General features: G+C 38.5%; 2 protein-coding genes across 5 annotated transcripts in view; one reads left to right on the forward strand and one right to left on the reverse strand.

Moving 5' to 3' along the window:
* Positions 1–2638, forward strand: part of smyd3 (SET and MYND domain containing 3) — a 56788-nt gene extending 54150 nt beyond the window's left edge. For all 4 annotated transcript variants that reach the window (XM_078944584.1, XM_078944585.1, XM_078944586.1 and 1 more), the window contains 2 exons: positions 1970–2078; positions 2416–2638. In XM_078944584.1, coding sequence (XP_078800710.1) covers positions 1970–2078; positions 2416–2529 — 223 coding nt within the window. In that variant the 3' untranslated portion in view covers positions 2530–2638. The remainder of the gene's footprint in view (positions 1–1969; positions 2079–2415) is intronic.
* Positions 2639–5202: 2564 nt separating this feature from the next.
* Positions 5203–27231, reverse strand: part of kif26ba (kinesin family member 26Ba) — a 97901-nt gene continuing 75872 nt past the window's right edge. The window contains exons 9-28 of the mRNA XM_011492476.4: positions 26933–27049; positions 26047–26233; positions 23404–23602; positions 19665–19836; positions 18797–19135; positions 18502–18672; positions 18148–18283; positions 17809–18004; positions 17616–17717; positions 17346–17473; positions 17019–17198; positions 16621–16925; positions 15808–16507; positions 14784–15718; positions 14200–14429; positions 13842–13976; positions 13535–13749; positions 10387–10652; positions 9627–9777; positions 5203–8612 (exon numbers count right to left, since the gene is read on the reverse strand). Coding sequence (XP_011490778.1) covers positions 8464–8612; positions 9627–9777; positions 10387–10652; positions 13535–13749; positions 13842–13976; positions 14200–14429; positions 14784–15718; positions 15808–16507; positions 16621–16925; positions 17019–17198; positions 17346–17473; positions 17616–17717; positions 17809–18004; positions 18148–18283; positions 18502–18672; positions 18797–19135; positions 19665–19836; positions 23404–23602; positions 26047–26233; positions 26933–27049 — 5013 coding nt within the window. The 3' untranslated portion in view covers positions 5203–8463. The remainder of the gene's footprint in view (positions 8613–9626; positions 9778–10386; positions 10653–13534; positions 13750–13841; positions 13977–14199; positions 14430–14783; positions 15719–15807; positions 16508–16620; positions 16926–17018; positions 17199–17345; positions 17474–17615; positions 17718–17808; positions 18005–18147; positions 18284–18501; positions 18673–18796; positions 19136–19664; positions 19837–23403; positions 23603–26046; positions 26234–26932; positions 27050–27231) is intronic.

The following is a 27231-nucleotide window of genomic DNA, read 5'->3' on the forward strand; positions in this document are numbered from 1 at the left end:
TTTGAATGCCCTTTTAAAATGTGCTGAATACAGCAAAAGAGTTATGAGGAGAAAAATCCTTGTAAGATTGTGTTTTGAATGCTAAATAAAATACATACCCTTAAAACATGAACTTTTTTTATATCCTTCCCCATTATTTTTCTCACTGGTAAGAAAATAAAGTAGTAGGTCGGTATGTCTTTGCTGTGCCAGACAAGTGCTTCATTAGTTCCACAGCATTTGCCTGAAAAGGCTGCAGCACTTTTTCACAAAGTGAATTGAGAACGTTTATTTATCTCTCCTGCCCTTCTGTTTAATGTTGTTTGAAAAACCATGACCTTCTAAAGAGCTGTGTACAACCATAAGATCATATTTTTGCTTCTCTTCCATCTCATGGGAGAAGAATTTACGGGTTAAAATAAGCAACTTAATGAAATTATTTTAATTGCCTTGTGGTTCTATAAAGAAAAATAATTGGAATGTGGTTTTTTGAGGTTTTTTATGTCACAGTGACCTGAATCCCTACCTCAATAATTAAATCAATATTTCTACTTGTTGTTATTCATGAAGGGCTAATGGTGTTAGTTTATTCTGAACACTTGCTGCAAAGTAATTTCATTTTAACCAATAAATTGCAGCCAACCTCCTTAATTGGTTGTTAGTTTGTGTATTTGTCAGGCTCCAAGATCTGGACAAATAGGCAATTAGCCGTGTGCAAAAAAGCTGCTTTATGATATTCACTTTCATTCAAAAACACTGTAATTATCTCACAAAGGAAACTTTATTTATGAGAGAGAAGATTTGAAATAAAGATGAACTGTTTGTGCCTTTTAAGACGAAAAATAGTTTTTAGGTTTTAAGCTAGAAATTCCTTTTGTCCTTTGCAAATTGAACTACATTTAAGTCACAATGAGGGACATTTTTATGATGCCAGCTTGCTATTTTGTTGCTGTTCTTGGAGATTACGGTTCTCTCTAATGAAAAGAAGCAGGAAGAAAAACAGCAGAGTGGAAGACAAAGGGAGAATGAAAGGTTAGCGGTACCCAAACATCCATAGAAAGTCTTACTTCCAGTAAGCAGGTTAGAAAGTGACAATAGGAACATGTTAAAAGTAAGTGTAACAAGTGAGAAGTTAACCTTTGATCAGTGAAGAAAAGATGAATAAAAAAGTCGACAGTCTGTTGAATTTGCATTTTTTACACCACCATAGGGGGAAAAAGTTCTTATGTTTCCTTATATCTACTCATTAATCAGCATCCTCAGGGGCTGGAATATAAAGCCCCTGTTGTTCTACAAGTTGCAACTCCTCAGAGATCTTCCCTTTTGGAACTCCCTCTAAGCATCCTGTTGAAAAGAGACCGATTTAGATCTCAGACATCTCCACTTTTTGTTGCTGAAACTGACAACCATTAAATCAAGTGATAAATGATACCTGAGAAATATTTCCCTTTCAGGACGGAACTTTTGTTGAAGGGAATTTTTTAAACCAAAGAAAAACAAAGTTTGAGAAAACAGAATTCATGGTTTATATCAATCTTTATTTCATTAACTATCATTTCCCAAGCAAAGTGACCATTTTAGAAAATAATTTTAAAAGGAAAAAATAGAAAAACAAACTATTGAAAAACAGTTTTGGAGAGAAAGAAAATGCAGTGAAATAAAAAAAATGAAATACATGTTTTAGTTTAGTGACAAAAATGTAGAAGGGGTCTATTAAGTTAGCATTAACAGCTATAATGGATCATGTATTATCATTAATGTCTATGTAACTACTTAAGGTTAATGTTTTTGTAATTGTAATTTGCAACAGATATTTGATAACCATATAAACGGAATAAAACTCTTAAATAAATTGTTGTTTTTATCTCATTTGGTTACAAATTCAGAATCCACCATGTGTCTGTGGATACCTGTATGTAAGTTTGGGATGAAATACATAATTATGTTAAAATGTGTACATTCTTCTTTGTGTGTGTGTGCTTTTGATAAGATTGTACTATGCTGATCCTCACCCTGTTCATGGAGTCCAGCTGATGAGAGTGGGAAAACTGCAGCATCACCTGGGCTGCATTGAGGATGCTTTGGAGTCCTTCAAAGAGGTAAAAGGAAAAAAACCCGTAGAGAATAAAAATGACTGTAACAGCCTGAAAATAGCATCTTGCCTTTGTTATCCAGCACTAATACTGAAATTGCAATACATTTGTTGTTCTTATATTGTACTAATAAATGCTGATAATTTCATTAAACATTTCAAAGTTAAACACATCTTATGTTTAATCACATCAGTGAAAAATTTCATGTTTTATGAGTTCATTTCACTTTGAAATAGCTGCAGGAAGTGTTCTTTTTAAATATTAGAATGTGAGCGTTTTATTTTTTATTTTTTATATTTTCAACTTTAAGCTGTAACAATAAATTGTCTCTCTTTTCTCCCAGGCCTTCAAAATCTTGAAGCTGACTCATGGCGAAGATCACCCTCTGATAGTTGACCTGATGATGAAGATGGAGGAATGTCGTAGTGAGATAGATCTTCAGCAACCATCCAACTAAACTTAATTAGATATAGATGCTGTCTTGTTCTTATGTGCATGTTAGCTTTTAAATGGCTGAGTTTTGTGTCTACATTTTCTAATTAAACTCAAACTCTTTTGCAAAGAAATTCCTGAACACTGCTTCACTCGTAATTTTTATGTGTTTTGTCCAGATCCGTTTTTGGAAACTTCAGGTGTACACTTGATCAAAAGTCACTAGTTTAACTCAAACTCTTTTCACTCAAGATTTCTAACATGAGTTGCTGTCAGTATATTCATATGGTCAGTCTCTCGTAAACTTATGTCCTTCCTGTTCATGTGTCTCACAGTTTATTCTCTTTGAAAAGGATGGATAGATTCAGGTCATGCTTGCTTTCTCAACAGAACACATACTCACATTTTATCTTACACACTTACTCACAGTATTGAAAACAGAGCTCATTCCATAGAAAAAGATATGGAATCAGCTTTATTGTAATAGCATTGCCCTTTGGAAATATTTTTTATTCTAAAAAAAGTTTACCGGTAATTAAAAGAAAGCTGAATAAAAATCAGAAGTTTTCTTTGACCTGAGGGAGTCCATGTGTTCCCCGTCTTCTGCGTATGATTCCTGCGGAGTGATAACACTACAGCTCTGAGTGGGTTTTGTAGTTTTACTGAAGCCACATTTATAGAATACGGATCATCCCGTTTTCCATTTCCATCAGACACACGTGCTCCTTCTTAATTTGAGTGTTTGTGTGTTGCTGTTAGTGTGGATGGGTTTGGAACAGAAAATCCACATGTTAGCACCAAAGTTCTGCAGTTTGGCTAAGGCCCTGTGTGTGCGAACTTGTCCTACACATCACAGCCACTACACAAACTCCTCCATCTGTCCTGCTGGAAACTCTTCTCTTTTCAGTGGCATTCAAGAAGAATTCTCTTTTTTCACAACACATTTCTTTCAGGTATTTATGATATTAATTGAAATATTTATAGCCAACAGTTTTGGCTTAAAGAAACAAAATAGTCCATAAAGTCCAACCTCCATCATTTATTTTACGGCATTATATTTACTATTACACAGCAGATTCCTGTTGTCTCTTTGAAGAGTTAAAGAAACAACAAGGAGTAGTTTCATTCTGACGTTCCCTTACATTATTTAACGAACTTCTTATTTTCTGTTATTCTAAACTTCAATAAACGTCATTATTTTATTACTATAAGTTTGCTTTGCAGTTAGATTTCCAGACATTAAACTTGGAAATACAGGTCCAAAAAATAGTGATGCTGCTTTTAAATTTATTGCTAAATTCTTTTGTGCTACCGAATCCTTTAACTGCTGTGCATTGCATTTTACTTTCATCATAATTCTTTGTAAATGATGAAGTGTCTGTTGTTTCCCTTTCACTTTAAATGTTAGTTTTTGTACGATATATTTTTTCAATCAAATCCATTAATTGATTCATGGATTACCCTGGTGATCTATACAAGCCGCTCATAACAATATTTTTTCTCTTCTCATCATAAATTTCAAATTTTATACATTCTAGTATACTGCAATTGTAAGTGTCAAATCTTTTTCACGTTTTGAGTCTTTCTTAAAATTGTTACGTCTCCAATGCTAATCACGAGGCTCATAAGTTGATGGAGTCTCACAACAGATTTTAAATTCATTCATAATTTAAGGATTATTCTTTCCAAATACGGCCAGATCAAAAAATAAAATTCTCAGCATTTCGTATTGTGCCCAGATTTCCGAGTTTTAACTGTTTAATGACATTAAGATTTTCCTGTAGCTTTTTCTGAACCTGTTGATGTTGAGTTGCTGCAGTCATATTAAAAAGTTAAATGAAGCCTATTAATATAAATGTATCATCCCTGAGGCTGAAAGATCTCAAAGTTCCTGTAATTCCTTTAAACAGTTGAAATATATATTTATTTAAATCTACATCTTGTTACTTTTACAATAACAAAATTGTGGAGATAATTGCTTAAAAGCTTTATATAACACTTCTACCTAGATTAAATTCACAAAATACTAGTGAAGCCTCTGTACAGGCAGCATTTATGAAATATTATCTCAAACCTCTCCACATGGCTCCTGTCTGCAGCCATAATCCAGTTGCTTGAAATTTAAGTTGGTCTCCACATTATGAGCGGAAAATTAAACTCCACCTGCATGAAGTAGACCTGAGGGAGTTTTGCAGATATGCAAAAACCCCACATGAATCATGTAAGCAATGACCGCATGATGTATATTTAAAATGACCTACAGGTTGTCTTCTGCACTGCAATTACCAAAACAAATTTACAACCTGAGATTTATGGAATATCTTTTTAATGCTCTTGGTTATTCAAGCCTCATATTCCTTTCCTTTCTTTCCAGTAAATCTAATATTTTGAAACTGTTGGGTTTTTCTCAGTTTTCTCGGATCCTCTTCACACTCTTCTCACTTTCCATGTATTTGCATTTCTTTGCTGCACAAGAATGATCATCAATTCAAGATGTCACAGAAAAAAGCTGCTGGGAGGTTTGTAAAAGGGCCACATGCAACAATCCAAGATCCTTTCTGCAACTCATTTTTGTAGAGAACTTCTTTGTGTTTGAGTGGGACTACAGAACATAGAGATTTAGAGCTGGGACAACACAGCCAAACAACAGCTGGTGCTTTGTTCTCTAAACAGTTTGCAAAGAAAGAAGAAGCAGATGTTAAATTTTCAATACATTCCTTTATTTACATCCCTCCATCTCAGTTTTCATCAACACCAGTTTCAGAGCACATTTTGCAAAACCAGTGAAGAAATCATAAACAGCGTGATCGTAATCAACGCGGGAACAAAAATTTAGACAAAATTCAACCTCATGGCATCTTATTTTCTCTGTTGTCACATAAAAATTCTCAAGAGTACTCGTTAACAGTACATCATTTAACAGATTTTGAAAGATCAAATCCCCCACACCTTCACCACATCTTTTTTTGGCTAAATGGGGTTTGTCATAGACTGTCACACAATCCCCAAGACGTCACAATACAATCTATGGAGGTCCAGATTTTGTCATTCCTGAATATTTCTGCAAAACATTTTACCTAACGTTACTTAGTCAAAACATGTCTGTGTTTGCTCTGCAGCCTCTCTTCACTGACAGTATTTGGCTTTAAAACATTCCACATGCGTTACATGGGTTTCTTAGATTGGCCTGGTACAATAATCACAAAGACGCCGACACCTTGTGTGACTTATAATTATTGCTGGAGTTATAAAGCAATAAGACAAAAGACTGGCAGTGACATGTCAGAACAAAAAAATCCCCCACTCTGCATCACCATGTGCGAGCTTTATACTTATCCAGAGGTTTGGGTTTCCAAAATAAGCGTTAACTTTACAAGACTGATGTTAAGACTGATACCAAAATGCTACTTTGAGGAAAAGATGACTAAGACTTAGTCATCTTTTTAATATCCATTACTCTAATTTAGTTTGAAATGTACTGTTGGAAATTGTATTTTTATTTTTTTTATTAAATATTATCTCTGATCCAGTAGTCACGCTGAGATTGGAAAGGGCCACCAGATGGAAATTCAAGAGGTTTAATAGAAATGTGCACTTTTTGAAACTGCAGGCATTACTAGATACTCGCTCAGTCTGAAAACACTTTTTTTTTTGTATATCAAATGTACCACTAGAAAAATGACATCTGGCCATGTTCAAATTCAAATTTGTTGAAGCAGATGTACATTTTGCAAAATCTTTTTTTTCTTATTCATGCATGCATTTTAGTCTAAAGAAAATAAATAACATGACTTGCTTAGATAAACCACATGAATGTTTAACAAACCCATTCTCATTAAAACCAACCAGGACAGCAACAACAGCAAATGAAACCCCCGAAACAAGAAGAGCACATGTATGATATGTGTACATGTTCAATATGTATATTAAAATATGACATAGACTCAGCAAAATATGTACAGTTGTTTTTTATGCATAGTAAACTTTAAAGACCATAAGGTGTAGATAAATATGAACATAAACCAACGACTTGGTTCCCTTGAGATGAATTAAACTGTTATTCCAGTCTGGGACGCTGAGCTTTTTTCTGCTCTTCCAATCCTTCCTCCATATTTGATGAGTCCAGTTTGACAAAAGATTCTTGTTTCTTGGCTACTTCCTTTCCAGATCAGCAAAACAGATGGTTTGTAATACCTTTTTTTACCCCCCACAACCACTTTTGATGTCAGTCTGGTGAAACGAGACAGAGTTCGTGCAGGAAAAAATTCATTCCTCTCAACACCTCTGTCAAATCCAAAGATCAGCGTTTTTCCACTTTTTCAACTGTTATTCTATGAAATTACACAAAAACAGCCATGTACAAAATTCTGAATTTGAATGTTAGTGAACTGTTTATGTGCCTATCTGACATCGGAGAAGACTCTAAAATAAATCATCTCAAGCACCATAGATAGTAGTATTAACAAATTTGAAAGTATTTCAAAACAGCCATTTGAAGCAAATGAAGCTAGACAGAGATCTCTGCATTTAATACTGATCAGTATTCTTTATATTGCAATATTTAAAATTCTTAAAAGAAAATGCTCCTCTCTTAGTTCTTTAAATGTTTTGTCTATTAGGAGAGATGCTGCTTTATGCTGATTCTAATTTTCTTCTGTTCATTGAACTAAAAAAATGACTCTTTTTATATAAACACACCCTTAACAAATTTCATTTCTTTCTAAAATTGAAAACAAGATACAAAGATGAGGTGATCTACCTGTGATCAGGCAGCCAGTCAACATAATGCTCGATCATAGAAAAACCATTTTGCTGTCATTCCTGTCAGTCCATTGTTTTGGGGAAATAGTCATCACATGTGCATGAAAGGAAAAAAAAACCACACAAGGTCCTATCAGAACCAGAAGGTCCAAATTCACATTTTTGAAATAAAAGAATTAGAAATGCTATTAAAAAAAACAGATAAAAAAAATTGCCTTTATAGCTGTTTTTCCTGTGCGTTCCGTCTTAAAAATTCTTTTTACTTTTTTTTTTCATTGGCACTTTGCAATTTTTTCCTCTTTTTTACATTGAGTTTTGTATAGATGGACCTATGATCACAAATTTAAACAGATATTTTTTTTTTACTCTTAATCATATAAAGACTGAACCACCATTAAACATCACGTGAAGAAAATGACTTTAAGTAAGATATTTACTTTCATCTTTTTTCTATTCTAGCACCATACTTTTCACAAAAATGTAAGACAAAGATAACTGCTCATAGTATTGTTGAAATGTTCACAAGGCACTTATATAACTGATCTCCTGCTTTCTCTTAGTCTCTGCTCAACAACACCATGTCATTCTGTAGTCAGCATTCCGTATTTACAACAATCTTCCATTAACAAAGGATGTTTGGTTTCCTCTTTTCATGCATCTTTTGTTTTCAAACCTTTTTTCAATTTCTTACCTCATTTCCTTTCTACATTCGTAAGAATCGGCTCACTCTGATACATCTTTGTATTTCAATTTGTTTTCTGGTTTGATGATATTAATATCATTTTTACACTTATCATTAGAATTAATACCTATAGGGCATAAATATAGAAAAGACAGCCTTGAAAGATTATTTTTTTTATATTTCTTTTTGTAACAGATAAAAAAAGATCTAATGGATTCTTCTGTTTTCTATTATGTCTTTTCTATTATTTAAAAAATGTCTGCTAAGTATTTATCCTCTAATAACTTAATATTTTTTATCTAAAGTTTGGTTTTAAATCTTCCCAAAACTAAATGTATGTCTAAGGTAAACACCTTAAGATTACTCTATCTGGGTTTAATTTACCCTTCTGCCATAATCTAGAAGTCCATCATTTGTAAATAAGATATTTTACTTATGTTTGATTGCCATCGGGCAAAGTGTCTTAACTCCCAGATCTGACAGAGCCCAGCGGTCCTTCTCCTGGTGACCCTCCGTCTATCGATGTCTCGAGGAAACATCAAAGCAGGTAATCATCATCAGGTGAGCTTTGCAGAAGTTAACTCTGCTCTCCAGTTTGTCCGTCACTGTTTGCAGAGCTTCCAAATACTCCAGCGAGTCCACCTCATATGGCTGCTGTAACTCAACTGCACAGAAAGAGTTGGCCAGAGAGAACACGTGTTACCACTCCGATAACCTCCACAGGGGACAGCATCAAGAAAACGGGCTTCAGTGTTAAATTCTGTACTGTGCTTCTCAAAATAACCATGTTTCATTTAAACTGACTCTTAGGTTTTAGAGACCAAGCCTGAAGAAACAGAAAAACCTCAAAGACGTAAAAAAACAAACATAATTTACTGAATAACAGAATTTTTCCAAAAACATATAAGGGTCCAACTCAAAGATCTGCAACCTGGGGCTTTGGAGCCACATGTGGCACAAAAAAAGATAATAATTTGAAATGCAATGGGTTTGTAGATTAAATAGTATTTAGTTAGGTTTTGTAATGCGTGTTTAGATTTTAAACTGAGACGATCTCATATTAGTAAAAAGAAATGTTTTTTTGTTTGTTTTAGTTTTTACTACTTGACAGTAAATTAGCTGTCCTCCAAAACAACTGAACTAAAGGTTAATGGAAGGTTCAACCTACTTTCAGAGCAGTTTTTTATGAAAATAAGTTCAAAGCACATTTTCTTATCTTGTACTAAAATGTTTTGATTTTCTCTAAATGGTGAGGAGGGGCTTAGCAGTTCTTGGTTAGTAACAAACAGATCCAGTGGTTCTTTCTTGTTCCAAGGTTTCAGACCCTGGATCTAACCATAAAGTGCAACAGAAATCAAAGGAAATGTTTCCAAAATGCATTAATGTTTGCAGGATTCTATTTCCTCATTTGAGTTGTATGAAATGTGCATTTTTTGAATATGAGTTCAACAAATAAATGAATACCAGGTTTGGCATTTGTAACAGTCTGTCAAAACTGACTGTCTTTGATAGATTTAGGTTGGTAAGAGGTTGGAAATGACATGAAACATGCATGCACATAAATTGAAGAATAAATCCATTTATTCCAATAAAGAACCTTCCTAAATCCTTTTCCCTGCATGTTGAATACACTTGTCTTTCCTTCATGCATGCTGCACTCCTTTGTATGCTATACTTACACTCAGTGATCCATTTGTGAGGCTCCAGCATCAAGTGCTGTTTGGTTTGCTCCAGCTCGTTCTTCAGACACTGGTACTTGGCTCTGACTTCACCGATTCGCTGCTGGCGGTGCTCCAACAGGCGAAACTTGGGGCTGACGTGCAGCAGCTCCTGATGGACACGGGCCGAGACGGCCAAAAAGCACAAATGGATTTATTCTCGCTTTCAAGAGAAGTGAGGTGTAAAACACCTGACTGTCTTTCTGCAGCAGCGTGTTTAACATTCACACAGGTACACACGTTCACACCTCATCGACTCCCAGTGTGACCGCAGCTGGGTATTTGGGACACAGAGCTGCTTCACTGCAGCAGTTGGAGGTTAAGTGGCTTCTTTGCGCCGCTGCAGGAAAAATCTATATTTCACGCTTTTAATATCTCCTTCTCTCCTAGAGCTGGCAAAAGCCCATCCCTTGAATACATAAAGGTTTGCCAATGGAAAAGCAGGGGAACCTGCAAATTCACAATAAAAACATGACTTTCTTTTGTTCTCCAAACTCCAAGGATTTTCAAATAGCCTGTTATTTAAGTGACAAAGTAAAAGAGCTCATCAATAACATACAGCTAATGACAATTGTTTTATGATGATATGAAACATAGGATTCTCTTAAGGATGTTGGTTTCTTTCCTTTTTATTCACAGTGTTCTTTTCATTGAGTTTTCTATATTACTGCGTTTAGTTGACATGAGGCGCAGCAGATTTCAGACCTGCCCCGTCTCTCACCTTGCTTCCTCCTTTGTCTTTCCTTTTCTGCAGTCTCTCCACGTCATCAATCTCATACACTTTGATCTCAAAGGTTTCTGTCGTCATGCTCCCACCCCGAAGGTTTGAAGGTGCAGGAGGTCCGAGCGGGCCATCTACCCAACATGCACCTTGGCTGGAGGATGAAGAGGAAGAGGAGGTGACAGCCTGCTTGGCTGAACGCTGAGGAGTCGACGAAGAGGAGGAATCCAGCGTCAGGGCCGGAATGAGACGTCGACGCTGAAGGCCTGGCAGAAAATGACAGGAAGTGTTAGACTTTCACACACACAAACAGTTTCTTCCAACAGGACACCTAAGCTGAAACTGAATATTTATCAAATAACTATCAAACATTGTTGATCAGTTCTAATTTACAGAGTTTTTAATAATCACTAAAATACTTAGTGATTTTAGTACCTTGGAAATTAGCAAACAAACGGTGATTCTTTTATTCTCAAAGTTCTACCTGCAGCTTTTCTAAATAGATTTTTTTTGTTTTGCTTCAACAAATTGTCTTTAATTTTTCGATCAGCAGCTTTAGTTGCATTATTGTTCTTTCTTTCTTCCACATGGGGTATCAGGATTTTTCCATTTAACATTTTTTCCATTTAACTAAGCAGATGAGTTTAAACAGATGTGGGTATTAGTATCTACCTGGTGATCAAATTTCATTCTTACCTGACAAATAACATCATTTTCCAGAGATTTAGAACTGCAAACAATATAACTTGATTTCAGAAATGTTCAATTACTAACGCAATGTTTTACTGCACACTAACAATTGCATTCTCAGATAAACGTAGAGTTAGAGTGTATGAAAGAAATAGATAAAAAACTTGAGATGATTTTCCATTTGTGATGCTTTCAAATTTTTCTGTTCCGCTTTGGCATTTATATTATCAAAGTAAAAACCTTCTTTTTTAACATTCCACATGTTCCTCCCCTCCAGAGTTTATGTAAGTTTACCTATTATCCAAGTTACTGTAAAAGAAACCATTCTAAGGAAAAAGAAAATCAATGGAAACATGCAAAATAAAATGGTAAACGTTTCCATTATTAAAAAAAGGAAAGAACATAAGTCAATGGTTTTTATTGTGTAAAACAGTAAATGCTTGTATTTAACATGCAGTTTGAATTGTTTATACCTCATATGAATTATGCAAGATGCATCCCTGTACTGAGTAAATGTAAGCAGTGCAGATGCCTTTTAGAAAAGAGGGCATATTTCAAATCTGCCCAAGGCCTTTTGGCGTTTGCATGTGAACTCCTGACATACATAAGTGTCTTAGGTACTTTAGGTTCTTTCTCAACAGTAGCTGCAGCACTTTGTACCCCCTCCACTCACCTAATGTCAGCAGAAAAATAATAAATATTAAACATAAACTGACAAACACAGGTCTAGAATCAAGATATTAAGGTGGAAATCAACAACATAGCAGTGACATCAGTGAGTCAAGAGGTTCATCATGTTAACCGCTTTATAAAAAGGACAAAGATCAATAAAATCAAATTTATATATGTCAGGTTTTTAAAGACTCTCCTTTAGATATTCTATTTACCTGTATTTAAGCAGATACAGACCCTCTGAGACCAGTATCTCTTTTACAAGAGTGCCATGGCCAAGAGGTCAGCAGCACATAGAAAAACAGCTTCATCGAGGAAAGACACATAGAAAAGATAATAAAAAAAGGAAAACAAAACCATAAAACTTTCATGTAAGAGTAAAACTGTTAAGATACAGAAGAAAATCAAATTACAAACACAAGTGCTGTTCAAAGGATTCATTATTTTTGATTAAATTGTACAAAAAGCACTGAAAGTTTTTAAAGTATTCCAATATTCTGGTGGATTCACTCTTATTCTGGTCCAATTCACAACCCCCCCCCCCACACACGCACAAACTGGTAGAAAATAGCTCACGTTCACATTTCAAATTCAAATTTCCAGTCATGTCGACAGAAATGAGAGTTATCAGAGGAACTGAGAGATAAGCGTGTGAAGGAAAAAAGACCCGATCTTAATAAGACCGCAGCCGTCTTCTGGTGAGACTGCGTCGCACAAAGGTCAAACACAGACATTTGTGCTGCTGTGTTGCTGAATAAAACTGGACAAAAAAAGAGCGCAAGCCTGCTGAGGGGGAGGTAGTGCAAAAAGAGAAAATGTAGACAAATGACTCAGAAGTAGAAAAAGCTGAATTCTTGTTAGTGCATCAAGAATTGGCCTCTGAAAAAGATTTTCTTCCTTCTTTTCCCGTAATCTTGCTGTAATTACATTTATTTTTATGAAGGTAAATATCTCATTGTGTCTTGTATGGCAAATTAACAGACTTTAGTGTTTCATTCTTGTAGTTCAAGCAAAAAAAAAGATATTTCAATATTTAGTGAGTCTGTCAGGATAATTGTAGTTTAAATCATAACCTGAGACACAACAGGACTTACCTCCGACATGATTCCATGCACACATCCACTCTCAAGCTTATGCAGGAGAGCAATTTAACAGACGCATTAGCAAGCTCTGCATTGTGTTCTGGTGAATATATATTCATTAAAGCCCACGCAGACACGCTCACTCATATTTCACAGATGGGTGATCAGGGTCACCTTTCCTACCTGGAACCTCCTGCTGCCGCAGCTTTTTTACCTTTTTGGCTCCACTGTTCTCATTGTGACCAATAGATTATCCTCACATGGCTCTTCTTCTTTCATTTGATTTTTTCTATTTGTTTTTTATTTTATTTTCATGATAGAAGGAAGCCTGGCAGGAAACAGTTTTTTCCTTGAATATCAAGGCTCAGCATGGTAGCTGAAAAGGGAAAAATGAATAGATAATGGGGATTGATTTGATGGAAATGGTAATCTTTGTGTGATTGAATTTTCTTCCACTGATTTAAGTCTTGATTGTATATTTATAAAAACCAAAAGTGTGTGAATGGATGTGGTTGTGGTCCTGTCTCCACAGGGTGATTGTGGGATCAAGAGGTTCCCATGAAGTTTTGGATTACTCTAGCAGCTTCTCAATTTGAACATGTTGGGTTTGAACCCTTTAAATTATTTTGGTTTAAAGTCTTTAACAAAGATATAACACCAGGGTATTTTTTTGCCTAAAGAGTTATGGAAGTGTGAACTCAGACCTATGTTGCTCCTGTTCTTCTTGCTGCTCTTGGAGCTCCTTCGGGAGGAGGTGGTGGCTGAGCTGTGCTCGCTCAGGGACTCTTGAGCAGATGAAGTGCTTCCTGTGTTCTCGCTGCTGTCTCTCAGCATGCTCTCATAGCCGCTGCTGCCTCCACTGTGGTAAAACAAGGCCGTCTTCCCCATGGCTGGGGGCAGCTCACCGCTCAGCACACTACTGTAGAGGCGAAACAACATTGCAGCTTCAAATAAAACCCAAAAAGGAACATTTTCACATTTGGGCATTTCTGTGCGCACTTAAGCTTTTACCTGTTGTCGCTTGCATGGCCGCTGCTGCAGCGATGTGGTTTTCTTGGAGCAGTTATCTTGCTGTAGGGGGAGGGTAGGGTTTGCACCACAGCAGCTCTTTCCTCTGCATGGCCATTCCCTCCTGCTCCATCTCCACTAAGAAAAAAAAAACACGGGGAAAAAAATCAATAAAAGAATTCGTATCTTCGAATTTGCACCTTAGATTGTGCACTTTACATCTTTGCAAGTATTTTTTATTATTCTTTATTGACTTTGTCACTTTTGTTAATCAGTTGATAGTTTCAGTGGGCATGTATTTTTTTGTTTTAGACGCATTGTTGATTATCTGGTTTTTCAAAGACTATAAAGTCCAAATAACCTTGTTCCTCCCCCCTTTTCCTCTGCTGAATCTGTGCTCCCTCCTTGGATGTGGTGCCTGGATCTGGACCCTGCGTTTCCTTGAAGGAGCTCTGAGATTCTGCTGTTGACAGCGCGCAGAGGCAGCTTGGCTGTCAGGCTCCCCCCTCGACTGCGACACAGAGATTGGGTGGACCAGGATCCAGGAGTAGGTCCCTGCTGCTGCACCGGACCCTGGACTGAGGTCTGTGGCTGAAAAGACATCAAAAAGGTTGGTAGAAACAGACAGATAAAGGTGCTATCCAGTTTGTCACGATTTTAGGATAAGTACTGAATAATAATGTTTTTCAAGAAAAGACTAAAAACGTCCTTTTTTTTACCGTGATAAAAAACAAAACTTTTTCCATTCAAAGTCGTATGCAGGGGCCCAACATATACTGTCGGTGTGTAATAGTCAGATAAATCAATTTTCCACATCTTTTTTGAAGATCTTGTTGCTATTAACTCCATATTAAAGGTCAATATTCTGCTTATCTCAACTTGATCAAGTGATATTTTGTTATTTTAAGTGGACAAAGTTTGTTTTTTGGTAACAATGCCTCTTACCTTTCCATGAGGTGGAAGACTGGAGCTCCGACTGTTTGTTTGGCTTAAAGACTTGGTAGAGAAGCTCAGAGTCTTTGTGCTGGAGGCAGACAGGCTCCTGGTCTTGGGGTTGCCGGTCATGAGCAGTTTGTTGACCGCCGAAATCTTTGAGCTACCACTGCTCTTGGCGGGTGAGTGTGGCGCGCTGCTTGGACTGGCACTGCCACTGCAGGTGGGGCTACTGGGGTTGCCAGTGGGAGACGATACAGATGCAGCACGGGTGATGCTGCGACCAGTCCGAGGCATGGTGGTGTCCCCCTTCACCCCACCTCCCCCTTTAAGGCTCTCACCTCTCTCCAGGGAGAAGCAATCGTAGTGGTGGGAACCACTGTGTGAGCTGTGGACTCGCCCCAGAGAGTTTGTTCTGTTGGCAAGCTGTTCCAACTTGGCGCTAAAAAGTCTGCTGCTGTCGATGCTGGAGCCACGCTGCCTACTGACTCCTGCAGAATCACATCCAGGCATCCCAGCATCATCTGCTGAGCTGCTCCATGACGAAACACTGGATGGAGGAAGAGGGCTGACTGCTCTGTTCCTCTGGTCTAAACTGGACTTTCGCACTGGCGGTAGCGGTGGCATTCCTCCCTTTTTATGGGAAAAAAATCCCTGCTTTCTGCTTGAACTCCAGCGGTCCAGCGTGGCGCGGGGGCTACATGGGTTTGAAGTGGTGACACCAAGGTTCTGGTACTCCATTCCACAGTCTAAGCCGTCATGACGATTGATTCGGTGCCATCCACGGGGAAGACTAGCTGTGCGGTTGACATCTGGGTTGTAGCTACTTGCAAAGCATTCACCTTGAGCAACAGTGGTGACCATCTCACATCCATCAACCACTCTTTTAAAGGAGTCTGAAGATGAGAAAACTTCCCTGCCAGAACCAGAGTTGCCACAATCCACACCTGGAGATAAGAATAACAAGGAAAATGAACTTTAAGAAAAGATCAGACTTGAAAATGGTCATTTGAAGCAAAGGTAGATTGTGTCCTACCATCCCTGCAAGAACCTTGATGATCCATACTCTCACTTCCATTTCTGTTTCCCTCCTGGGGTTTTAAAGAGTCCACCTCAGTCTTCTCTGGTTTCACGTTGCATACTACTATCCCACTGGATGTTTCCTGCTCCACACCACGTTTCAACCAGGGATCCTCAAAGCTCATCTCACTGGAAATAGAAGCTACCGATGCTGCGTTGGACTTGACTTTGCCTTTCGTTAAAGCAGTCTTTGGTGAAGATGAAAGGATGGTGGGCTCCTTTATGACCATAGGTTTGACAGCCATACATGGATGAACATTGCTGCTGCTTTTGAAGGGAGAGATGTTTCCAGGGCGTGACAGAATCTGGATGTTGGTGGTCGCCATAGATGAGGGTATTTTTCCACATCCGTCTCTGGATGCTTGATCTTTCTCAGGTATGTCCACTGACAGAGTCAATTCCCCCTCCAGACTCCGTCTTCTAATACCTTCTGCACCTTGATAGCTAACCAAACCATCAACTCCAAAGTCTTGGCTGGATTCAGGATCAGCCAGCGCCTCCCCTTGTTGACTTCGGGACTGGCTGAAGCTGTGAAGAGACTGATCCGCTTCACTGCTCATGCTCAGATCACTCATCCAGGAAGTAATGGAGGAACCACAGGAAGGTATCCCTGTTCCAAAGGCTTCGCTTTCTGTCCTCAACTTGGCCATTGCCACCTGCAACATAACAACCAATGGACTCCAGTATCTGATTTCAAGCTCTGGTTTAAATTACATTTGCCAATTTTAGGAAAGAATTTGAGTGGCGTAAGCAGGATATTCAAACATACCTCTGCCATGGCAACCACCTCTTTAACCCCTGAGGATGTGACAGGACCAGGGTCCACGGGATAATTCCCCAGAGCTCCATCTGAAGCACTCATGTTGCTGATGGACTGAGACTCGGGAGCAAGTGCAGCCTCTGAGCCACACTCGCTGTTAAAGCTGATGATGCTTATTGGACGACAGGACAGACTCTGAGCCTCAACGAGAGCAGTAAGATCCAGCTCCTCATTGCCCATGGCAGTTGCAGTGTGCACCAACTCATCATCTCCAAGAAACACAGCTCCAGATGATGAAACTGCTGGTCCTGAAACTGCAGGTTGAAGACAAAAAAAAAAGAGTTACTCGTGCCTTTTATTTGCTACCCAAGAATTTCAGTTGGTGGGTTTGATGTGTTTTCCTTTACCCTCCTTGAGTGTGTCCAAAGGTATGGGTGGGACATCATCATCACAGAGTGTCTCAGCTGAGCCCAGACTGGCAGACAAAGAGGCAGTTGGATCTCTGATTTGTGGGCTCATGCCTGCAGGAGAAGTCCTGGACAGCAGAGACTCTGTGGATGACCGGCCACTGTCTGCAGCCAAACTGTCTGCACAGACACGTGCAAAATAATTATCATGGTGAGACCAGCACAGGATATATGGACTGTGATGGAACAGCGACTTGTAAGACGGAAGAACGGACACGTTTCTGATTTTCTTGGAAAAATGACTGTAAATGATAATCTTAAACTTACTGTCTGAGGTTATGGCATCTGAAGGCTGGGCATCTTGAACCAGAGTGTGAGACGACAGCGAAGGTGAAGCTGGCATCACTCCTTTCTGAGTGTACACCTTACATCGCTGTGATGGAGATGATGGAGGCCTGAAAGGGGTCATTCATGGTGTGTCATAAACAGTCATTCTTATTTTTTAGATTGAAATATATCCTCTACTCTATTTGTTTTTAAATGAGCTTCTTATTGGGTTTTAAAATTGTGCAGTATAGTTTTACTTTTATGCTTTACCTGTATTCTGAGGTTTTGGTCAAGCTAGCAATGCCCAGACGTGGCGATCCAAGAGGGCGCCCCTTTCCATCTGTATTCCCTCCTACATTCAGATTCTCAAGGCTTTACAGACAGATGACAAAGAATGAAAAAAACACATTGTTTAACATACTTTACTCTCCCTCTGGTCGATCAGCTTATATACAGACAGCACCTGTCATTTAAGTGGGAGTTCAATGCCCTGTGGAGGGGGTTGGAAGTGAGGCTGCTGCTTCCTATCACACTCCTGGTACTTGTAACTACGGGGGTGCCAGCAGTCTGGGCGAGGCTGTGGATCATCGTCTGGGCCAGCTCTGCCTTTTCTACGACCTCTTTAATGTCCTGCAGCTGTTGGTCATTGCTGCTGTGCTCTGCGTCACAAGGGAACAGGGGCACAAATGTTAGATCACAAAGCAAATTTTAAGTGAAGCTGCAGAGAAAAGTTGACTTATACATGAAACCAGATAACAACATAAACATAAAGAAAAGGGAAAACTTTGCTCTAAGTTCTCACCGTTTTTTATTTCTGCATCCAACGCTTCTGCGGATACAGGACTGACAGCAGAGCTTGAAACAGAGGAGGAATGACATGATTCCTGTTTTTCTGCTTGTTTGGTGGCTGGAATCTCTTCAAAAGGAAATTTGGCCACCTGCATGAAAGAACAGAGTAATTATTGTTTTTCCATCTAAAAATAATCCATGTTATTTCTAATAAAACGTGTTGATTGATGAGCATAAAAGGTGAGCTTGATATCAAGTTAATTAAGAATAAGACAAAGCTTAGCTTCTCAAAAAAAAAAAACTAGCCTCACAGATTTTTCAGGTACATTTTGTTGTATAAAAGAATAAAGACAAAAGTTTCGGTTACCTCCTCACTTCCGTCAATGCAGTCAAGTCTCTCTTGAAGCTCAGCAAAGGTGTTACACTTCAGGCATTCAGCCCCCTCCTCCGGAACTGGGGCCAGCGGCTGACCGAGCAGTGACTGAGAGGGCTGAGACTGTGGCTGAGACGAGCTGCCGGGCTGTTCGTCTGGCTGAGACTGCAAGTGCACGAGGAGGAACCACTGAGACGTGAGTCACATCATGCTTTTTTTTTTTTTTGCACAACTATCCTCATCAAAGCAGATTATTGTCAAAGCTATGATATTAATATTGTCCAATCACCTTGTTCTGCACTACAGCTCCTGGACTTTGTGAGGGTGTCTGATGCTGCTCTGACGTTTTTGCTCGAAGCAAAGCTGGAATTATCGGTACAAATTCAGGCGGACCCTCGTTGTCTGTCAGCTCTCTGTCCGAGACTGCAGCACCGTTTGGGCCCACGTAAATCACTGTGTCGCATGACTGCTCACTGCTGGAGTATTCCTCAGGGTCACTGGACAGCTTCAGCAGCGGTAGGTCAGAGTCGGTGTCGCCACGGTGATGGAAGGGTCGCAGGTGGGTGGGACGACGCATGCGACCCTCCTCACAAGAACTTTCTCCTCCTGAGGAGCTGGAAGTGTATTGCTGGAAAGAAGATTACATGAAAGTAAAAAAGGAAAGAAAAAAAATCTAGTCCCCTTTTCCAATCAAACATGTCAAGGTCATCAAGATAAAAGACAGGAAAAAAAAATTAAAGATCTCTACTGAGATTTGAATAAAGCACATTTGCACAAACTTCTCCCTTTTTTGCAGCTTTTGGCAGATTTTTTTGCTGGCTATTTTTACAAGATGAGGCCTATAAGGGTTTTTCTGCTGCGCTGAACCATTCAAATGGCAGGAGAGATGGTGTCAGCAGCAAAACGAGAGAAGCTGGCAAAATGTAGAAAGTATTAAATAGTACAACGCACACTCTCTAGAAGTGAGGTTATCTACAGTAAAATGCCATTAACCACTTTCTATTAGCACATTGTGTTTCGTCTCAAGTCTTGCAGGTTCACCAAATAACATTCAAAAACACAAATGGGCAGCTGAGACAATTTTTTTTAAACTACTTAAACCATAAAAATAATGCTTAAACGATCATCATTGCATCTTAATGAAGCATCAAACTCACCACCGTGACTTTAGTTTTCTTCTTTTTCATGCGGAGAACACGAGACGCAATTTGGATGGTGGAAAGGGTTTCTGAGAAATCTCTGGGTAAGACAGAGATGTGAGCAATCATGGTGGTCCGGCAGTTCATGTTGCCTAGCGACTCCCTAAGCAACATGGTCAGCTTGCTGTCCCTGGTTACAGATATACACCAAGATGTTAGCACTCCAGACAGGTTGGAAATTGATACATAGTCACTTAAGGGTTTGAAGGCAAAGAGGCAATCTTTAAGGAGAAAAACTTGTAGGCCTCTGACTTTATGAAGAACTTATCCTGATCTTTATGCTAAATATGATCCAAAAGAAACTTTAGTCTTTGAACAATCACTTCTTATAACATGAAGTGTAATATTAAAGGATGGTCTGACTCTTGCAAAAAGGTTTACATTAACAGATGGGGAGGGAAACTAGGCTGTTTGTTTAAGAAAAGACTTTCTCCTGGGTGGGCCACTGCACAGTGTATTGAGGCCTGAAGGCTGACAGTGAGTACTGCTCCTCTGTGGCCTGTTATCTCATGCTGTTGTCCCCCTTTTTTTTTTTAGAAAAAAAAAAAAAACACAGCCTGCAGTCAAGTCTCCCATACATGCAATGCGTGCACTTTTACATGCACACTCAAAGCATGTGCGCAGTCCTATCTTGACCTTCTCTTTTTCATCCTTCTTCCCTTTTTTTCTGCCTCAGGCTCTAACAAACTCCTCCTTTTTCTGCTTCACTCTGTCTTTATATCTTCATTTCTCCCTGAGATTAATGTAGGTAAACTCATGACTCATAAAGTATTCATCTGAATATTAATTCAAGCGCTGAGCATGTTGGATTAGATCTTAACTTCCAGCCTGTGCTAGATTTATTTTCAGGACTTAGCCGAGATAAATGACTGAACATATAAAAACTAAACTCTGTCTACATTAAATGCTGCTTCTGAACACCTTCATCCCAGAAAATGCATTCTAAAACCGGAGCATCCAAAGACAAAATGTATATAATCTCTGACTTTCATATTAGCTGTCTTTTTGGAAACTTTCTGAGGTTTATGTTAACGCAAAGCTATAAATATAGAGATGAAATTATGACTGCATGAGTCAGATTACAGTCATGGAGTTTTGTGTTTAGAGAAAAGTATAGAAAAATTAAAAGAAAATGTTAAAAATGACCCAAGATTTTCTTCTTTTTTGATTTTTTACATGTTTTTTAAGGCTTTAATGCATTTTATGACTTACTTTATGACTTTAGCTCAGCTTTCATTAATCTTTATATTTAGATTTAGTTTATAATCACCTCAGTCGTTCATGCTTTATAACACAACACAAAAATGTATTGTTGACAAAGATTTTATTGACAACATAATTGGTTACGTCTGTAATTTAGAGTGGTTGTAATAACCCTGCTGCCATCGAAGCAGAGCTTGTCTGTTTTCCATTGAATCATAGATAACTTAGTGATCATTTTCAAATCTATACTCAAAACTGAGGTGTTACATGTGCCTTTGTATAATTTTCCCAACTAAATTCTAGCACACTTTTTATTTTGCAAATCCTTTCCCAACAGTCTGTGTCTACTGTGGTTCTTTTGGATGTGAGAGAACGCATGGGGCTTTTGATGACAACTAAATTATATCCACCATAATAAATTACTGTGAATACTGTACTGTGTAGTACTGTAAATAAATACTGTGAAATAAGGAGCAGAGTTCCAGAGCACTCTATCTGGAAAAATATTGGCAGGTCAAATTATTTAACGTCCCTTGCAAAAGGCTGAAAGTGGTATGGAAAACTGGGTGAAATGTTTGTATATTTGTTCTTCTGGGATTTTAATCGAATCAAGGATTTGTACTAAACCTTTAGTTTGACTGCATACTATGACTGCCCTATAAAACACATCATGTTCTCTTCATGCATCTTCGTGTCGGAAAAAGAGCAATTTTGTTGTAGTCGTACTTAGACTTTTTGCAATGATAGTAAAGGCAATTCAAAAACTATAAAACATCTTATCTGAAGACCAACTATATTTTTATCAGTTGAAAAGTGTTCCCTGTGGTCTGTCAATTATGATTGTCCAGTTTTTAACCAAAATTAAAAAAATAAAAACCTTTTTTAAGACATATTTTCTGGAGACCAGCAGGAGTTCACCAGAAATTTACCTCTGAGTTATCCCTATCATTTCTTTGTTTAGACTCTCCCCTGCTGGCCTACAGCCCCTAACAACCCCAAGCAAACATTAGCAGTGCAACAGAAATGTTGAGCAACATGGGAGCTATCCAGCCATATAGTTTTGAGCCAGATTCCAGCTCAGACAAGGAAAATGAAGCTTTTAATGTATTTATTTGTCTGCAGGTGGATGCATCGGAACTGGAGTGGAGAAGCGAGACTTTGGACCGCCCGTTGCAGCTGCTGCATCAAACCTGAGCTTTTTCAAATAGCTGGTTTTTATCTGCTCCGGATCCAACACAAGTTAAATAAAGATACAGTTTCAATCTAAAAATATTTTACTTATGACCTCCATCAAGAAAATGCTACAAGAACATGTTCAAAACACCAACATTTAAAAACCTACTCCAAATAAAATTGTGTTTTTGGGGCATTTAACATGTCCTTGTGGCAGTTTTCTCTTGATGGAGGACATTTATTAAGAAAATTAAGCCCAAAATTACATCTCTGAGTATTTCTTTACTCAAATTGTTGTGAATCGGGAGCACACATTACAAAAAAATCAAATGGAAAAATAGTTTATTTGTAACAAAGAAAAATATGCTTGGTGGGCCACAAGCTCCCTTCTTGGAAGGGAAAGGGCGGCGGGGTTGCTCTGTGTCAACGGTCCCGCCCACAACTCAGAGGCGAATTTCGGAACTACAGCCGCTCTGCAGAAACTAAGTCCTAGAATGGTGATTGAAAGACCACTGGGTAAGATTTTAGTATAGATCAAAACATGATTGGAGTGGGTCTTTTAAAGTTTTTGTTTGATCCCCAAAATAAATCAAACTGCATTGTAAGCACCTTCGTTTTTCATGTATCATTAAGTTTTGACCTACTGTGTTTTCTTTATTCAGAGTAGTTTTTAATCTAAAACTGCGATTTAAAACAAATTCACCAGAAACAATTGAACATAAACTGCTAAAATAATCCATCCACTATCTGTGATTGTTCAGATTTGCCCCTCTTAAGCAAAGCTTTACTTACAGCTTCAAAGCTAATGTTAACTGTTACTTAGTTTGCAATGTAAATTTAGAAGAGGATTAAATTAACCTGGCCAGGAGCACAGAGGTACATAGCCTCAGGAGATTAGAGGAGAAAGTAGAACGGAAGAAAGTCTTTGAACAGGGTTTAAGGAGGACCCACATGATTTTCCTCTTCTGACTCAACTGTAGCAGTCCTGATTTTTGCCCCATTCCATGTGTTTATGTTTTTCACTTGATTAGCTTTAGTCTGATTTGCGCTCACTGCCAGTCAGCAAACCACCAAAACGAAAAGGATGAATATGGAACAGCAGCTGTTGTTGTTTCAAACATTAAGTCCCCCAAATCTGAGGTACCTAGAGAAATCTGCCTCCTGCTTTCCTTTCTTCCTCTCCTTCGGCTCAAAACATCCTGCCATCCTCCTCCTTAGTGTTTTTTTTTTCCACTTTTGTCTCACTCATTTGATAATTTAACTTGTATATTCTGCCACCCTTTCCTTTAACCAGCTCTTCTATGTGCACTCGGATGCCTACTTGTATGGGATGTGTTTGCTCCCGTTAACCAGAGCCAGGATGACGTTGCCCAGCGCAGACAGCGACAAACACAGCGGAGCCGAGCTGGGTGAGGAGTTCTCCCTGTTTTTGCCACCGCCTCCTCCTCCTCCACCCCCGAGCTCTTTAACATCACAGCTGCCCAGATCCAGCAGGTGGAGGCGACTCCGGCCTCCCGACACTAGCAGATGCAACAAAAAAGGGGGGCAAGAATAGATGAGAAGACATGCAAAAAAGAAACAAACTGACAAGGCAGTCTCTCCATATTTAACAGTAACAAAATACTGCATCTGGAATATATAATGGTTTGAAATTGGTCAAAATGGTATAATCAAAAATCATTCATGACCTGCTGTTACATCCCAGCACATGTTTGAATGAGTGTCAGACTCTTAGGAAACAAATGACCACAATAAGCAGCTGGTTTGTGGATTTGTTCATGCACACAAGTGTGCTCTGGACAGAAAAAGGAACGGAGGCAATAAGAGCTGCGTTGCAGTTCATTTAAGCCTCAAACATGATCATAAATTGTCTGTAAATTGTAGAAATAAAGAGGAAAGCAGTGGCTAATTGCTGCTGCATAAATATGGCACAAATCAAGCGTGAGCAGAGTCTCCTATCACCTCAAAACACACCTCAAAAAGGAGATTACTGTTTGTCACTGATGTTAAATGAGGCCCGGTTTCTGCTTTGGTTGATTTGCACAGATGACCTGTTATAACACATTAGCTGTGAGCCATTCTCAGAGCTATATGAGCGAATCACACATGTACATACATTTAACATGTTTATTTCATGCACACGCTGTAGTTGCAGGTGTCAGTCTCTGTTTGCCAAATACGTTTGCACGTTAAAAAAAAACCTACACGTTCCTGCTATATTTTGTGACAACACCTTAGCTAGAAATCAGTAATAATAATGTAAAGATCCTTTCTTTAGGACAGGATTATGTCACAACATGTCACTTCAGCAGACAACCATCAGGCAGGGACGTGCACAGGATTTTAAAAGGGCAGGGGCTTAAAGTCAGAATTTTTTTTGTCTTTTAAACAATAGTGAAATTAAGTAACATTTTCAATTAAAGTACTAATAGATAACTCCTCAGTTCCCTTTCAGTTTTTTTAGTTTCATGTTAATCATCCACAGCTGTTTTCATTTGTTAACTGTCGCCAGTGTATAGAAGGGGCTGGTTTTCAGTTCTACATTGTCAGATCATCTGATTTATCCCCTTTTTGTTTCTCCAAAGTTTTTGTTCTGTTTTAGTTCATATATTAAATGTTTACGTTACTACCACCAAGCCCAATTTCCTGCATTTTGGGTTCTACGCCCAGTTCCTGACAGTTGCACCCCAGTTGTGGAATCACAAAGTCTCTTTTGCATCTGATCCTCTAAACACAGGACTTTGTTGTGATTGAAAAGATTAACAGAAACGATTGTGAAACTAAATGATACAGAATTTAAAGAAGGTGATTGTAATCTGACAATATCACATAAAACAGATAAATTTAGTTTAAGATCAGTAGTAAGGAAGCTGTTTTTTTATTGACAAATATTGCAGATACAGAATGTCATACTCACACTTCATACTAAGTGCAAATTTGTTTAAAGGGACAGAGAACACAAGTGAGGAAGCAACAACTTTTTTGAATTTGCCAGATGATTGAATCAAAAATATATTAGTAATACCTAAAAGATAAAACAAAGGATAAAATAAAGATAAATGAATAAATAATGCTAATAACAAAAGTAGGAAAGGATACATTTTCAAATTAGACCATGCTTCAACTTTTCAAAGAGCTTTCTTGTGAGTCCAGGATTCAGTACTATTTACATACAATAGGCTATCATTTCTGTCTGTACTGAGGAAACTATGAACTTGGCATAAATATGGTTATTTTATTTTGAAACTTCTCCCGGTGTTTTATTTTGTACTTTCCGGGTAGTACCCAATTTCCTGTCCCCGCACGATGTGCTGAGGGCTGAATTGCTGCATTGTGCCCAGACATATTGCAGAAAAAACAAACTCCTTCAGGGTTTTTCCGAAATATCCACTTAAGCTTGTCTAATAAGCAGACAGCAACTAGTTAGACCATAACTAACCCTCACTCTCTCTCTCTATGGGTTGGGTCTCTGAGTCCTAGTGGAGCCCCTGAGAAGCTCAGAACCACCGTGTTACTAAAAAATGGGCAAGGTAGAAGAATATCGTGGGGATTCTGTAGCAACTTGTTTATCTTGTATCACTAACAGGAATTTATTAATGTTAATACAAAAAATAAGCACCCCTAAAGGCCTATGCATGTGCCTACCATCAGGTGACTTTTTACACAAGCAAGAAAGATTTTCAACAAGTTATTCTGCAATAATATAAAACAGAAAAACATTCTGGTGGTTTTTCTTTCAGTAATTGGATTTGTCATATTTTATAATAGATAGAAATCACACAATTCTTCTTATCAGACATACATTAAACAAATTTGCAAAACAAAAATAAACATGCTGAGAGCATGGCGTCTGCAGCAGACAGGAGCGGCACAGTCTCTCTAATACTCTGTTGCTGTTTCTGATGTCTAATTATTGATAATTATCAGGAAATGTGCATCAGGTGATAACCGTGTTAGTACTTACTCCCTCCTTTGCCTGTCTTTTCCATGCGGTACTGGTAAATGTGTAAAGTAAACAGCATGTGAGAGTTCCTGTGCTCCTCCTCTGTGGTGTTTGGGCGCTGGCTGCTGTGGCGAGCCGCTATGGCCGCGTCCAGGAGCCACGCGGCCTTTTCAGGGGTTGGAGCGCGGAGTTCAGACTGGTTTTGAAGCTAGAAAATAAGAAGTAAAGACGTCATACGCAATAGGAAGGGAATCACATTGAGAGAGCACCTTGTTGAAGGGGTTTAAGGTACTAAAAGCCTGTTAAAAGGTGAGCAGAGTTAAAGGACTGATTGGCATTTTTTAATTTCCCTTTGTGTGAATTTTAAAAAGCAGAGATTAGCTACACGTTTCCGTCTGCGTTTGTGTAAATGTGTGCCTGCAGGATATCAGCACTGATAAGATTATGTCAGATTAGTTGAGAATTACACAGATGTGTTTGTATCAGACCCTCTAATCCTATAAACATGAAGCCCCCCACACACACACCCTTCCCCTGTTGTTGCTCAGTTGTTTCTGGCACTGTTTTCCCACAGAGACTATTCCTACATCTGCTTTGTGAATACCTGAAAATGAGCATGATGGTGACTGTAAATTTTAAAATCTCTGGTGTTTTGGAACTGGGTCATCATTGCCGAGTTCATACATAAAATCTCAAAAACAAATTGCTCAGATTTGCAGCACAATTCGACGAATCATCCTGTGTGCACTCCTCAAAGGTGTTGCCTGTGCAAGCATTCTCGGCTATGATACAGTAATGGCTAAGATAGTTCAAATTAATATGATTGCTGTTTTAATGCACACGTGAAAGATTTCCTTCCACCTGGCATTTTACATGGTCTAATGTAACGGTGTCTCTTGGTTGGTACCTGCATGCCACAGATGGGGTCCTCACAAAGGTAGACTCCAGGTGACTGTCCATCTTGCAAACTGCCTGTTGCCACCTCAGACAGCAAGTCCTTCAGATTCTCCTCCTTCCCCCAAACCTGAACACAAATGAAGGGGATGAGCAACAGAGTTAACCACAGATGACATTTAATCTCGGACAAAATCTCACTCCAGACCTGTGTTTGGGGAATTTAGTCACATTTGAATGAAGAAAATTCATGAGTTTTCATCCCGAGTCAACAAATAATTTATCAAATCTCAAATGACTTGCAGTGACGGT

Source organism: Oryzias latipes, chromosome 3, assembly GCF_053564925.1.
Source record: "Oryzias latipes strain Hd-rR chromosome 3, Olatipes_Hd-rR_3.1".
NCBI classification, from domain to species: Eukaryota; Metazoa; Chordata; class Actinopteri; order Beloniformes; family Adrianichthyidae; genus Oryzias; species Oryzias latipes.